Raw genomic sequence first — 15,502 nt, 5'->3', positions numbered from 1 at the left:
AGAAACACACACAGTGGTTGAAGTCTGGAAATTGCTAGCACAGGAAGGTAGAGTCAGATAGAATTAATATGTTTAAGAGGCATTTAAAGATTAGCTTTATTTGTCACATGTACATTGAAACACAGTGAAATGCCTCATTTGCATCAAATCAAAGAGGACTGTGGAAGGAAGTTGGAGCACCCAGAGGAAACACACACAATCATGGGAAGAAAGTATAAACTCCTTACAGGCAATGGCGGGAACTGAATCACAACTGGTGAAAGCTGGTACTAACCACTATACTACTGGGCCGCCCTTGAACAGGCTGGCACTCAAATATGCAAGGTATTGAATGATATGGACCGAGTTTAAGCAAATGAGGTTAGTGTCAAAGCAGGAAAAGACTAGCAAGACATGGTGAACTGAAGGGCCTGTTTCTATAGCGCACAACGTTACAGAATGCAGAACAGGACGGGGATTAGTCTTTTGATCCACAGTGTCTGTACTGAACACAATGCCAAATTATACCAAATCTCATCTGCTTGCACAAGATCCTAATCCCTCCACATGTATCTATCTGAAAGCTTCTCTATACTCAACCATTGTATCTGCTTCCATACTATGTACCTTCAGCACTGGAGTTAAATAAAAAAGCAAATAATTACTGCACCCACTATCTTCATGGTGGACTTAAGTGGGAGTAGCAGCAAGATTGGAAGGAAATGATGAGACTAAGAATTTTACACATGACAGTCATAGAACACTACAGCACAGAACCAAGTTATCTGGCTCATCTAGTCTGTGCTAAACTATTGCTCTGCTTAGTCCCATTGACTTGCACCTGAATCATAAGCCACCACACTCCTCCTATTCATGTACATATGTAAACTTTCCCTAAATGTTATAATTGAACCCTTATCCACCACTTCCGCTGCCAGCTTGTTCCATACATACACCACCCCCTAAGTTACTCCTCATGGTCCCCTTAAACATTTCACCTTTCACTCTTTCCTATGACCTCCAGTTCTAGTCTGACCCAACCTCAGTGGAAAAAGCCTGTGCATATATACCCTGTCTTTACCCCTCATAATTGTGTGTGTTTATGTACAAACCCCATTTCCAGAAAAGTTGGGATATTTTCCAAAATGCAATAAAAACAAAAATCTGTGATGTTAATTCATGTGAACCTTTATTTAACTGACAAAAATACAAAGAAAAGATTTTCAATAGCTTTACTGACCAACTTAATAGTATTTTGTAAATATACACAAATTTAGAATCCGATGGCTGCAACACACTCAACAAAAGTTGGGACAGAGTTAAAATAAGATTGAAAACGGCACGGAATATTCAAGTAACACCGGTTTGGAAGACTGCACATTAAGCAGGCTAATTGGTAGCAGGTGAGGTATCATGACTGGGTGTAAAAGTAGAGTCTATCATGCCTCTGGTAAACATGCCTCTGTCCCAACTTTTGTTGAGTGTGTTGCAGCCATCAAATTCTAAATTTGTGTATATTTACAAAATACAATTAAGTTGGTCAGTAACACTATTGAAAATCTTTTCTTTGTACTTTTGTCAGTTAAATAAAGGTTCACGTGAATTAACATCACAGATTTTTGTTTTTTAATTGCATTTTGGATTTTATTGCATCCTCTAATTCTCCTACACTTCAGGGAATAAAGTCATAACCAATTCAAACTTCCCCTCCCTATAAATCAGATTCTCAAGTTCCAGCAACATCCTTGTAAATTGTCTTTGTACACTGTAAATATCATTGATATCTTTCCTGTAAGTAGGTGACCAGAACTGCACACAATACTCCAAATTTGGCCTCACCATCTTATATAACCTCAACGTAACATACTCTGATTCATGAAGGTTAATGTGTCTAAAGCCCTCTTTAAGACCCAATGGGCAGAGATTACTAACTAATTATACACATTTCAAACTGTGACTCATCTGGGAGGTATTGAGCTGCACGGAATCTGAGGAGGGTTCAAACTATAATTGTTGGGGGGTGGAAACCAAACTGAAGAGACTGGGGAAGAGGAAGTTAGCTCACAAATAGAGAAAGCTTGTAGACAGTGCGACAGGGAGGATAGAGAAGGGACGTGCTCAGACTGAAGGCTTGAGATATGTCTATTTTAATGCAAGGAGTGTTGTGAACAAAGCAAATGAGCTTAGAGCATGGATCAGTACTTGGAGACATGATGTGGAGGCCATTACAAAGGCTTGGATGGCTCAGAGACAGGATTGGTTACTTCAAGTGCTGGGTTTTAGATGCTTCAGAAAGGACAGGGAGGGCAGCAAAAAAGGTGGGGATGGGGCACTATTGATCAGACATAGCTGCAGAAAAGGTGAAGCCATGGAGAGATTGTCTATGGAGTCTCTGTGGGTAGAGGTTAGGAACAGGAAGCGGTCAATAACTTTACTTGGTGTTTTTTTAAAAATAGGCCACCCAATATTAACAGGGATATCGAGTAGCAGATAGGGAGAAAGATCCTGGAAAGGTGTAATAATAACAAAGTTGTCGTGATGGGAGAATTTAATTTCCCAAATATCGATTGGCATCTCCCTAGACCAAGGGGTATAGATGGGGTGGAGTTTGTTAGGTGTGTTCAGGAAGGTTTCTTGACAATGTATGTAGATATTAAGAAAGAGGATGTGCTAGAGCTTTTGGAAAGCATCAAGCCGGTTAAGTTGCCGGGACCAGATGACATGTACCCCAGGCTACTGTGGGAAGCGAGGGAGGACATTGCTGAGTCTGGGATGGGGGAGGTTCCGGAGGATTGGAGGGTTGCAGATGTTGTTCTTTTATTCAAGAAAGGGAGTAGAGATAGCCCAGGAAATTATATACCAGTGAGTCTTACCTCAGTGGTTGGTAAGTTGATGAGAGGCAGGATTTATGAACATTTGGAGAGGTATAATATGATTAGGAATAGTCAGCATGGCTTTGTCAAGGGCAGGTCATGCCTTACGGGCCTGATTGAATTTTTTGAGGATGTGACTCAACACATTGTTGAAGGTAGAGCAGTAGATGCAGTGTATATGGATTTCAGCAAGGCATTTGATAAGGTACCCCATGCAAGGCTTATTGAGAAAGTAAGGAGGCAAAGGATCCAAGGGGACATTACTTTGTGGATCCAGAAATGGCTTGCCCGCAGAAGGCAAAGACTGGTTGTAGACGGGTCATTTTCTGCATGGAGGTCGGTCACCAGCGGAGTGCCTCAGGGATCTGTTCTGGGACCCTTACTCTTCGTGATTTTTATAAATGACCTGGATGAGGAAGTGGAGGGATGGGTTAGCAAGTTTGCTGATGACACAAAGGTTGGAGGTGTTGTGGATAGTGTGGACGACTGTCAGAGGTTACAGTGGGACATTGATAGGATATAAAACTGGGCTGAGAAGTGGCAGATGGAGTTCAACCCAGATAAGTGTGAAGTGGTTCATTTTGGTAGGTCAAATATGATGGCAGAATATAGCATTAATGGTAAGACTCTTAGCAGTCTGGAGGATCAGAGGGATCTTGGGGTCCAAGTCTGTACAACACTCAAAGCAGATGCGCAGGTTGACTCTGTGGTTAAGAAGGCGCTTGGCATATTGGCCTTCTCTCAATTGTGGAATTGAATTTAGGAACCAAGAGGTAATATTGCAGCTATATAGGACGTTGGACAGATCCCACTTGGGAGTACTGTGCTCAGTTCTGGTCACCTCACTACAGGAAGGGTGTGGAAGCCATAGAAAGGGTGTAGAGGAGATTTACAAAGATGTTGCCGGGATTGGGGAGCATGCCTTATGAGGTTAGGTTGAGTGAACTCGGCTTTTTCTCCTTGGAGCAACGGAGGATGAGAAGTGACCTGATAGAGTACAAGATGATGAGAGGCATTGATCGTGTGGATAAGTCAGAGGCTTTTTCCCCAGGGCTGAAATGGTTGCCACAAGACACAGGTTTAAGGTGCTGAGGAGTAGGTACAGAGATGTAAGGGGCAAGTTTTTTTTTTTACTCACAGAGTGGTGAGTGTGTGGAATGGGCTGCCGGCAATGGAGGTGGAGGCGGATACGATAGGGCCTTTTAAGAGGCTTTTAGATAGGTACATGGAGCTTAGAAAAATAGAGGGCTATAGGTAAGCCTAGTAATTTCTAAGGTAGGGACATGTTTGGCACAACTTTGTGGGCCGAAGGGCCTGTATTGTGCTATAGGTTTTCTATCTTTCAATGTTTAACCCACTTAACTTCAAAGATTTATTTGAAATAGCCAAGCCACAGGAAAAAGGTATGCCCTTCCTTAGCCTTTTTAGGGACAGCTTCATCCCCTTTGCCATCACATTTCTGAATTGGCATTGAACTCATGCAAACTATTTTTCTTCCCTTTTTGTTTTTAAAATGTTTCTTATTGTAATTTATAGATTTTTAATTACAATTATTGCTGGCACAAAACAAATTTCACAATATATGCTTGTGATATTAAACCTGACTGATTCTTAGTTGAAAATTATCAACAAAAGCATTTTGGTAATTGAATTTGTCGTGCTGTTTGCCATTTAACACTCAAGGTGAACCCTGTTAGCAGCAGAATGGACTTACCTGGTGATGGTTCAGGTACTGGCATGGTTTTCACTCTCCAATCGCCCATAGCCAGCCAGCAGCCAAATTAACTGCAAAACCAGCTCAGCTGCAACACGTACAACTGACTGATGTAAGCGTCCCTGTGCACACAACACCTAAAAATAGACAGCAGTTAAAAATTAACATTTTTATAAAGAGCAGATTACATCAGCAATGCAGTCATTGAAGACTAGATTCACTGACTCCAAATCGTTTATACAAATACACAAGCGAAGTGCTACTGAGGAACAGTGGGATAGGAAGGGGTGGCTTGAAGCGAAATTCATGGACAAAACAGAAAACATTGTACTGATGTAATAGCTAAGCACATCAGAATAACAGTGTAAAGGACGTTGAATAAAATCCTACATAATTTAGTGCTCCACCTCAACTGGAATACTAAACCATGGCTTAGAAAATTATGACCATAAAAAGGAGGCATGTTTTTAAGGTGATGGGAGGAAAGTGAGGGGGGGGGGGGGGGGCTGTCCCCAAGAATTCCCTCCCCCCCCAAAAGTGAATTGCAGGAGAGGAGGATATATTAGGGACTTCTAAGGAATTCTTGTGCACGTGGATGATAGAAAAATGAAGGGATATGTAAGAGTAAAGGGCTAGATTGATCTTAGAGTAGGTTAATGGGTCAGCACAATATTGTGGGCCAAATGGTCTGTAAAGTTCTATGTACTTCTAGGTTCTAGAGACAGGAGCAGAATTAGACTATTTGGCCTACCCGCAGTCTGCTCCGTCATTCAATCTTGAGTGATTATCCCTCTGAAACCCATTCACCTGCATTCTCGCCATAACTTTTGATAGCCTTAGTAATAAAGAACCCCCGCTTTAAATATACTCAATGACTTGGCCTTATCCGCAGTCTCTGACAATGAATTCCACAGATTAAGCACCCTCTGGCTAAAACAAATTCTCATCTATTCTAAAGGCACAAAGTTTAAAGATTATGGACTAGAGTTCCAACTTCAATGCTATTTTTCCAGGTAAACTTCACCAAACTTTGAACCCTTTTTTTTATTACAAAATCCTTTATTACAAATATCTGTGCTATACAATATATACAAAACAGTGGCAAACACAATTACTGCACTACAAATAGACATTACACCAGAATGTTGCCATCCCTATCCACGATGGCATTTACACCCCGCGGAGCCCAACGGTCTCGAAACTCCTCCAAGGCCGCTGTGGACTGCGCGAGTTCTTTTTCAATAGTTACCCGGGCACGAACATACCCCCTAAACATTGCCAGGCAGTCTGCCCGGGGAGATCCTCCCGCCACCCGTTTCCAAGACCCACGGATTGCGGATTTCGCCAGCCCCAGGAGCAAGTTGACTAGGACATCCTCATCCCTCCATGCCCCCTTCCTTACTGGATGACCGTATATAAACAGGGTGGGACTAAAATGCAGCCAGAAGGCGAGAAGCAGCCCACGCAAATATGCAAAAAGAGGCTGCAGCCTCACACACTCCATGTACATGTGGTACACGGTCTCCTCCAGCCCGCAGAAGTGGCATGCGGGTGGGAAATCCATGTACAAACTGAATGCCTCCCTCTCCAAATGGACCTTTGACCAACAGACCACAATAGCTAAGGAGACACAGCAACACCTTTGCCATGATTATTCTCAAAACTGGTGATCCATAATGTTGTGTCCTCAGTCCCCTACCAGAAACGGCTGTAATGGACTGTAGTATAGTGGTGTGCTATACGCAGCGCTAAAATTACGACACAGAGTCGGTAACTGCAGTCGAAGGAAAAAACTTTATTCGAAATCCTCAGCCTCACTTTTAAGCCTCCCTCAACCTGCCCCCCGTGGCGCAGAGGCTCCAAAGCTCTGTGCTCGCAAACCCCCGTAGGCTATCTAATTGTGAGCCGGTTCGGATGTGCCAGGAAATGGGTCGCCACAGTATCTCAAATAAATCTAAATTGGAGAACAACAAGGAAATAGAGAACCCATAACTGAAGTCAAGTCAAGTCACTTTTGATAGTCATTTTGACCATAACTGCTGGTTTTTACCGTGTACTGTACAAGACAATGTTTTTCAGGACCATGGTGCTACATGATACAATACAGAAACTACACTAAACTACGTAAAACAAAAAAAAATACACTAGACTACAGACCTACTCAGGACTGCATAAAGTGCACAAAACAGTGCAGGCATTACAATAAATAATAAACAAGACAATAAGTACAGTAGAGGGCAGTAAGTTGGTGTCAGTCCAGGCTCTGGATATTGAGGAGTCTGATAGCTTGGGGGAAGAAACTGTTGCACAGTCTGGTCGTGAGAGCCCGAATGCTTCGGTGCCGTTTCCCAGATGGCAGAAGGGAGAAGAGTTTGTATGAGGGGTGCGTGGGGTCCTTCATAATGCCGTTTGCTTTGTGGATGCAGCATGTGATGTAAATGTCTGTAATGGCAGGAAAAGAGACCCCGATGATCTTCGCAGCTGACCTCACTATCTGCTGCAGGGTCTTGTGATCCGAGATGGTGCAATTTCTGAACCAGCGGTGATGCAGCTGCTCAGGATGCTCTCAATACAACCTCTGTAGAATGTGATGAGAATGGGGGGTGGGAGGTGGACTTCCCTCAGCCTTCGCAGAAAGTAGAGATGCATCTGGGTTTTCTTTGCTATGGAGCTGGTGTTAAGGGACCAGGTGAGATTCTCCACCAGGTGAACACCAAGAAATTTGGTGCTCTTAACCATCTCAATGGAGGAAATGTCAATGTTCAGTGGAGAGTGGTCGCTCCATGCCCTTCTGAAGTCAACAACCATCTCTTTTTTTCTGTTCACATTCAGAGACAGGTTGTTGGCTCTGCACCAGTCCATTAGTTGCTGCACCTCCTCTCTGTATGCTGACTCGTCGTTCTTGCTGATGAGACCCACCACGGTTGTGTCATCAGCGAACTTGAAAATATAGTTCGAGCTGTGTGCTGCAGCACAGTCATGAGTCAGCAGAGTGAACAGCAGTGGACTGAGCACACAACCCTGGGGGGCCCCCGTGCTCAGTGTGAAGGTGTTAGAGATGCTGATTCCAATCCGGACCGACTGGAATCTCCCAGTCAGGAAGTCTAGGATCCATTTGCAGAGGGAGGTGTTCACGCCCAGAGGCTCAGCTTTCCAATCAGTTTCTGAGGGTTGATTGTGTTGAATGCCGAACTGAAATCTATGAACAGCATTCGAACCTACATGTCTTTTTTGTCCAAGTGGGTTAGGGCCAGGTGGAGGGTGATGGCAATGGCATCGTCTGTTGAATGGTTGGGATGGTGCGCGAACTGCAGGAGTCCAGTGAGGGGGGCAGCAGGGTCTTGATATGCCTCATGAAACACTTCATGATGATGGACGTGAGTGTAACGGGATGGTAGTCATTGAGGCAGGACACTGAAAACTTCTTCGGCACGGGGACAATGGTTAAAGCACGTTGGAACGATTGTGCTGCTCAGGGAGATGTTGAAGATGACATTGGGAACATCTGCTAACTAGTCTGCACATCTTCTAAGCACTCCGCCAGGAATATTGTCTGGTCCAGCAGTCTTCTGTGGGTTGACCTGCACAGGGTTCTCCTCACATCCGCCTCGGTGAGACACAGCACCTGGTCATTTGGAGGAGGGGTGGACTTCCTCGCCGCCACGTCATTTTCCACCTCAAAATGAGTGTAGAAGTTGTTCAGCGCATCTGGGAGGGAGGTATCACTCGCACAGTCAGATGATGATGTCCTGTAGTCGGTGATGTCCTGAATGCCCTTCCACATGTGCCGCGTGCTGCCGCTGTCCTGGAAGTGGCTATGGATTCACTGGACATGTGCACGCTTTGGCTCTCTGATGGCCTGGAACAGTTTGGCGCTCGCTGTTGTTAGGGCAGCCTTGTCACCTGCTCTGAAAGCGGAGCCACAGGTCCTCAGCAGCGCATGCACCTCCATGGTCATCCATAGCTTCTGGTTAGAGTGTGTAGTGATGGTCTTGGAGACAGTGACATCATTGATGCACTTGCTGATGTAGCTGGTCACTGATGCCGTGTACTCCTCTAAGTTGGTAGAGTCGCCATCGGTTGCAGCCTCCCTGAACATGTGCCAGTCAGGAAGTCTTGAAGAGACTTGAAGAGTCTTGAAGGGTTCAAAGCAGTCTTGAAGAGCAGAGATGGCTCCTGCTGGCCAGGTTTTCACCTGCTTCAGAACTGGTCTGGAGCACCTGACTAGGTATCATGACAGTAATTATCCTCACAATGTTAACATATCCTCACTGGTTATGGACTTTCAAAAGAGGGCAGTATGCATGCTCCTGTCTACATGAAAGCTGTCAAGGTTGACAGCTTCCAATTCCTATGAATGAACACCAACAGCCTGTCCTGGTCTAACTATGTTCATGTACGGTGGCAATGTTGCGAGCTCCATTCCAACTTTACAGTATACTTTTGATTACTGCAATTTCCTTTGCATTTCTTATTCAAGTAGCTGATAGTCACATCAGATTTCTGAACGTCCATGAACTCCACCACACTATTCTTCTCATTTTGCACTATTTACTTGCAGTTTATAGTACTCATTTTATATTGCATTGTACTGCTGCCACAAAACAACAAATTTCACGACACACATCAGCGATAATAAACCTGATTCTGAGCTCAAAGGAAGTCAGATAAAATGAATATGGTCTAATTTATTTGCTTCTACCATCTGGCTTCTCCAATAATATAATGAATACTCCGGCAGTCAGTCCCAGTCAAGTATTTTTATGATGAGTGTTTGATGGCTCTGGGGCTAAACTTGCTGGAATTTAGAAGAATGAGGGTAGGAAATCTAATTGAAACCTATTGAACATAAACATAAGAAATAAGAGCAGGAATAGGCCATCTGGCCTGTCAAGCCTGCTCCACCAATCAATAAGATCATGGCTACCTACCTGCCTTTTCCCCCATAACCCTTAATTCCCCTACTATGCAAAAATCTATTTAACCTGTCTTAAATTTTTTCTTACTGAGGTAGCCTCCACTGCTTCACTGGGCAGAGAATTCCACAGATTCACCACTCTCTGGGAAAAGCAGTTTCTTTTGCTTCTGTTTGGTACTGCGCAAGCACTGCTGGACGGCTGTTATAACACACAGTGTGAACGGCGAGTTAAATTGTAAAGAGAGCTTTTTTGACTAGATCCCCTTAATTGATTTGACTGAGTCTAAAAATATTATTGTCATTAGCTATTGGATGGAAGAGGATAAAGTTACATTATGGAAAAATATAGAACAAGAGCTAATAGCACCAATACGGTTGAAGGACTTTCTCCTTATAGGTATGTCTACCAAAAAAAATGTGATTTGTATTACGGTCCAATTTTAACCCATTTGCTACAAGTGTTTAGAGCAGCAGAAAAATTCCTGAAATTTAAACGCATATGGTGCAAATCATCTCCATTATGGAACAATAATCATTTTCTATCTGGGGGAAACCATTCACCAACAGAACTTGGGAGGATCAAGGTTTTACTACTCTTCAAGATATTAATGGGGCAAGTACTATCCTTAGCTTTCAAGAACAGATATCTCGATATAATATTGATAAACACTCCCTTCCACTTTAGAGTAAGATCAGCTTGTAAAGCCTACGGCATTCCCTGGGGTCAGATTTAAAAGACCATCCCATTTTAAGTTGGATACAGGGTGTTCCAGGACAGAATGTCATATATCTATGATAAATTAAACTCCCAGAATTATATGCCCACATCAGGAATGAAAGCCTGGGATAGGGACATATCTGAATTGGGACAAGACTTAGACTGGGATGCAATTTGGGATAATGCTGCCAGTGCTTTGAAAAACCCAAATCATCAGTATTTGCGCTTGAAATTTTGTCATAGAGCATATTTAACACCGAGAATTAGACATCAAATAGGACAGGTTCCTGACTCATATTGCTCATTTTGTCCCCATGGAACCATTGGCTCTTTTATACATGTTGTATGGGAATGTCCAGAGGTTTTTGGGTTTTTTTTGAGGGGGGGGGGAAGGTCATCAGTACTCTTACAGAACTAATGGGGTACAATTACCAATGGACTCCGCTGTACATCTTCTAAATGGTGACTCCCACCTTTCCTTTAAGGAAAAAAACATGCAAAGTTTGGCTGGCAGGTCTAACTGCAGCTAAGAAGATTGTAGTCCAGTGTTGGAAACCTCCTCATGATATTTCAAATTCTCACTGGATTCGGAGCTTTTTGGACATTTCTTACTTGAAACTTTCATCTCAAGAGGAAATGATGCACGACCAAACACAATCTTTATGTGGACAAATTTGATATCTAACTTAAAAGATCTTTTGTTAAAATAGGAATGCTTTGTCTGTGTATGCACTATTATTCAGTTGGTTGGTTGGAGGGGAGAGGGATGGGGGAGGAGAGAAGGGTAGAGGGAGGATGGTGAGGAAGGTTGGGAGTGGCTGAGTTAAACAGTCAAAATGCAGTTGGTTGTATTGAATGTATTTTGTTGGTTTTGCAATAAAAAAATTAGTAATAAAAATATTAATGTCAGAAATACTGCACAGGTCTGGCGGCAGAAGATTCCACTCTCTTGTTGATCTTGGGTAGAGGGGGTACTGGTAGCAAATCTTGTTGAATGAAAGGGTTTCCAGTATGTAAGGTCCAGTTTGCTGTCGAGTTGAACTGACCATGTGACAAATTTGTATGTTTGATGAACTGACGTTGTGAACTTCTTTGAAAATGGAGATTAACCATAGTTTAGTACGTCGGTTTTCAAGAGGTTCCCATTGAAGGTTAGAGAGCATATTGGTTACACTGGAGTTTCGGCTGTAATCATTTGGCACAAAGCAAGCAGCATTGGATTTTTTTGATGGACTTCTTTTTGTTAGCTTGATGGGGATCCCATATGGCCGTGCAATACTCAAGCTTTGGACAGATGAGTGTCTTATATGCCATGACCTTGACGGATTTACTATACGAGTGGAGGTTTCTTTGCAGGATACCCAGCATTGTTTGCTTTGGCTGTAATCTGATTGATATTGCATGTCCAGTTAAGATCCTTCCTAATTTCAACACCAAGATATGGGTGGTGGGTGACTGGTTCAAGAATCTTTCCTTTCATGTTATATGTCATGTTGATTGGTTTAATTCTCATCTGTCCTAAATCTATTCCCCCAAATCTTGAGGCTATGTACTCTAGCTCTAGTCTCGCCTACCAGCGTAAACAACTTTCCTGCCTATCTTGTCTATCGCTTTCATAATTTTATATACGTTTCTATAAGATCTCCTTTCATTCTTCTAGATTTCAGCAAGTACAGACCCAGGTGACTCAAACTCTCCTCATATTCTAACCCCATTATATCTGGAATCAACCTGGTGAATTTCCTCTGCATTGTTTTCAAAGCCAGTATATCCTTCCTCAAGTAAGGAGACCACAGCTGTGCGCAGTACTCTAGGTGCAGCCTTTGGCCTTCTTAATAGTCTGCTGCATCTGCAAACCAACATTGCAATTCATGTACAAGCACTCCAAAATCCCTCTGCACAACAGCATCCTGCAACTTTTTACTATTTAAATAATAATCCGCTCTTTCAATTTTCCTTCCAAAGTGAATGACCTTGCATTTACCAATATTGTACTCCATCAGCCAGTTCCTTGCCCACTCACTCAACCTATCTATCTCTCTGCAGACTCTACGCATCTTCCGCGCAATTTGATTTTCCGCTTAATTTAGTACCATCAGCAAATTTAGCCTCACTACAGTCAGCCCCCTCTTCCAGATCATTAATATATATTGTGAACAGTTGCGGGCCAGCACCGACCCCTGCGGCCCACCGCTCGCCACCGATTGTCAACCAGAGTAACATCCATGTATCCCAACTCTCTGCTTTCTATTGGTTACCAATCCTCTATCCATGTTACTACATCACCCCCAACTCTTATGCATCCCTGTCTTAATGGACAAGTTTTTTTATGTGGCACCTTATCAAATGCCTTCCGGAAATCCAAGTAAATAGCCAACTAATTATCTATTCCCCTTTATCCATTGCACTTGTTATATCCTCAAAGAACTCCAGTAAGTTTGTCAAACAGACCTGCCTTTGCTGAATCCATATTGTGTCTGCCTAATAGATCAATGCTTGAACAAAGTAAACAACAACGGGATGAGGGAGGAGTTGGCTAATGTGGATTGGGAGCACAGGCTATTTGGTAGGACAGTTGAGGAACAGTGGAATACTCAGATTTTTCACAGTGCTCTACAAAAGTATATTCCAGTCAATAGTAAGGACAGTAAGTGTGGGGAGAGCCAGCCTTGGATAACTAAGGAAATAAAAGATAGTATCAAATTAAAAGCTCATGTGTACAAAATCGCAAAGAGTAGTGGGAGACTGGAGGATTGGGAAAACTTTTAAAAGCAACAGAGAATAACTAAACAAGAAATAAGGAAAGGGAAGATAGAGTAAGAAAGTAAATTAGCACAAAATATAAAAACAGATAGCAAAAGTTTATAAATATATAAAGCAGAAGAGGGTGGCTAAAGTCAACGTAGTTTCTTTGGAAGACGATAAGGGTAAATTGATATTGCGTGATAAGGAAATGGCTGAGGCATTGAATGACTATTTTGTGTCAGTCTTCATGGTGGACGACACATCTAATATGCCAAAAAAGAATGTTATGGATGAAATGGGAGATGAGGACCTCGATAAAATCGCTGTCACTAAAGAGATAGTGATGAGTAAACTAGAGGGCCTGAAGGTAAATAAGTCCCCTGGTCCTGATGGAATGCATCCCAGGGTGCTGAAGGAATTGGTGGATGTTAATGCGTGGGTAATCATTTATCAAAACACTCTGGACTCTGGGCAGGTCCCAGCAGATTAGAAGACAGCAAATGTCACGCTATGTTTTTTAAAAAGGATGTAGGCAAAGACGGGCAACAATAGGCCAGTTAGCTTAACATCTGTAGTCGGGAAAATACTTGAAGCTGTCATTAAGGAAGAAATAATGAAGCATTTAGAAAGGAGTGGTTCCATTAGACAGACGCAGCATGGATTCAGAAAGGGCAGGTCCTGTTCGACAAACTTATGGAGTTCTTTGAGGACATAATGAGTGCAGAGGATAGAGGGGAACAGGTGGAAGTCATATACTTGGATTTCCAGAAGGTGTTTGATAAGGTGCTGCACAAGAGACTTGTAAAGAAGATACAGATGCATGGAGTCAGAGGAAGTGTATTGGCATTGATAATGGATTGATTAACCGATAGAAGGTAAGAGTTGGCATAAATGGATGTTTCTCCGGTTGGCAGTCTGTGTTGAAAGGGGTGCAGCAGGGGTCAGTGCTGGGCCCGCAGCTGTTTATCATTTACATTGATGATTTGGAAGAGGGGACTGAGTGTAGCGCAGCAAAATTTGCTGATGACACTAAACTGAGTGGAAAAGCAAATTATACAGAGGATGTGGAGAGTCTGCAGAGGGATATAGATAAGTTAAGTGAGTGGACCAAGGTCTGGCAGATGGAATACAATGTTGGTAAATACGAGATCATCCATTTTGGAAGGAATAATAGAGGAGCAGATTATTATTTAAATGGTGAAAGATTACAGTATGCTGCTGTGCAGAGGGACTTGTGCATGAATCGCAAGAAGTTGGCATGCAGATACAACAGGTTATTAAGAAGGTGAACGGAATGTTACATTGCTAGAGGGATTGAATTCAAGAGCAGGAAGGTCATGCTGCAACTATACAGGGTACTGGTGAGGCTGCAGCTGGAGCACTGTGTGCAGTTCTGCTCTCCATACTTGGAGGAGGATATACTGGCTTTGGAGGCAATGCAGAGGAGGATCACCAGGTTGATTCCAAGGATGAAGGGGTTAACCTATGAGGAGGGCTTGAGTCACTTGGGACTATACTCTCTGGAGTTCAGAAGAATGAGAGCGGATCTTATAGAAACATGCAAAATTTTGAAAGGGATAGATAAAATAGAAGTAGGAACAAACATGAGGAAATCTGCCGATGCTGGAAATTCAAACAACACACAAAGTACTGGTGGAACGCAGCAGGCCAGGCAGCACCTAAAAGGAGAAGCACTGTCGACGTTTCGGGCCGAGACCCTTCGTCAGGACTAACTGAAAGGAGAGATACTAAGAGATTTGAAAGTAGTGGGGGGGGGGGGGGTAAGGAGGGGGAAATGCAAAATGATAGGAGATGACCGGAGGAGATGGGATGAAGCTAAGAGCTGGAAAGGTGATTGGCGAAAGTGACACAGAGCTGGAGAAGGGAAAGGATCATGGGACAGGAGGCCTCAGGAGAAAGAAAGGCGGGGGGGAGAAAGCAACAGAGGGAGAAGGAGAACAGGCAGTGATGGGCAGACAGGGAGAGAGAAAAAAAGCAACTAAATATGTCAGGAATGGGGTGTTATGAATGTACCACAGCTCTGAGGGGCTGAAGGGTGCGGGGGAAGCCCCCTCCTTTGTGAGAATCGCAAGAGCATTATTGGGTTGGGTCAGAGGACCCAGGAAATGAGAGAGAGAGAGACCTGGCCATTGTCTCCTGGAGACAACGTTTGTGGATTGGGGACTATACTACGTGCAAGCTCTCGGGCAAAGTGGACTGGTTGAGAGAGAGATTACATCACCCCAACCTGATTGACATCTACTACCCGGCGAGTTAAGATAAAAGGGGGGAGGGGGGCTGTACAGTGCTTCTGGTTCAGATGCACTAGAAGAAACGCTAGCGATCCCGTAATAGCTGGAAGCCATTTGAAGGAAGTCACGTGCATTCGGTTCCATTGCCTAGGGGCTGGTGGCTGGTACCACAGAAAACACGACTTGGAACTAACAATGGGGAACCAACTCCCCCCGACTCAACGGATTGGCCTCATAAATTGGCCAGATGTAGTGGTCCATGTAGGGACCAACGATGTAGGTAAGGTGAGTGAGGGGGTCCTG

At 43.4% G+C, this 15,502-nt stretch overlaps 1 protein-coding gene across 3 annotated transcripts in view; it reads right to left on the bottom strand.

Moving 5' to 3' along the window:
* ssx2ipa (synovial sarcoma, X breakpoint 2 interacting protein a) overlaps window positions 1-15,502 on the bottom strand; it is a 100,570-nt gene that overhangs the window by 58,040 nt on the left and 27,028 nt on the right. For all 3 annotated transcript variants that reach the window (XM_059983725.1, XM_059983726.1, XM_059983727.1), the window contains exon 2: window positions 4,567-4,703. In XM_059983725.1, coding sequence (XP_059839708.1) covers window positions 4,567-4,615 — 49 coding nt within the window. In that variant the 5' untranslated portion in view covers window positions 4,616-4,703. The remainder of the gene's footprint in view (window positions 1-4,566; window positions 4,704-15,502) is intronic.

The sequence above is a fragment of the Hypanus sabinus genome, chromosome 11 (genome assembly GCF_030144855.1).
Source record: "Hypanus sabinus isolate sHypSab1 chromosome 11, sHypSab1.hap1, whole genome shotgun sequence".
NCBI lineage: Eukaryota > Metazoa > Chordata > Chondrichthyes > Myliobatiformes > Dasyatidae > Hypanus > Hypanus sabinus.
The sequence above is the reverse complement of the archived record's forward strand: the minus strand, read 5'-3'. Positions and strand labels throughout refer to the sequence as shown.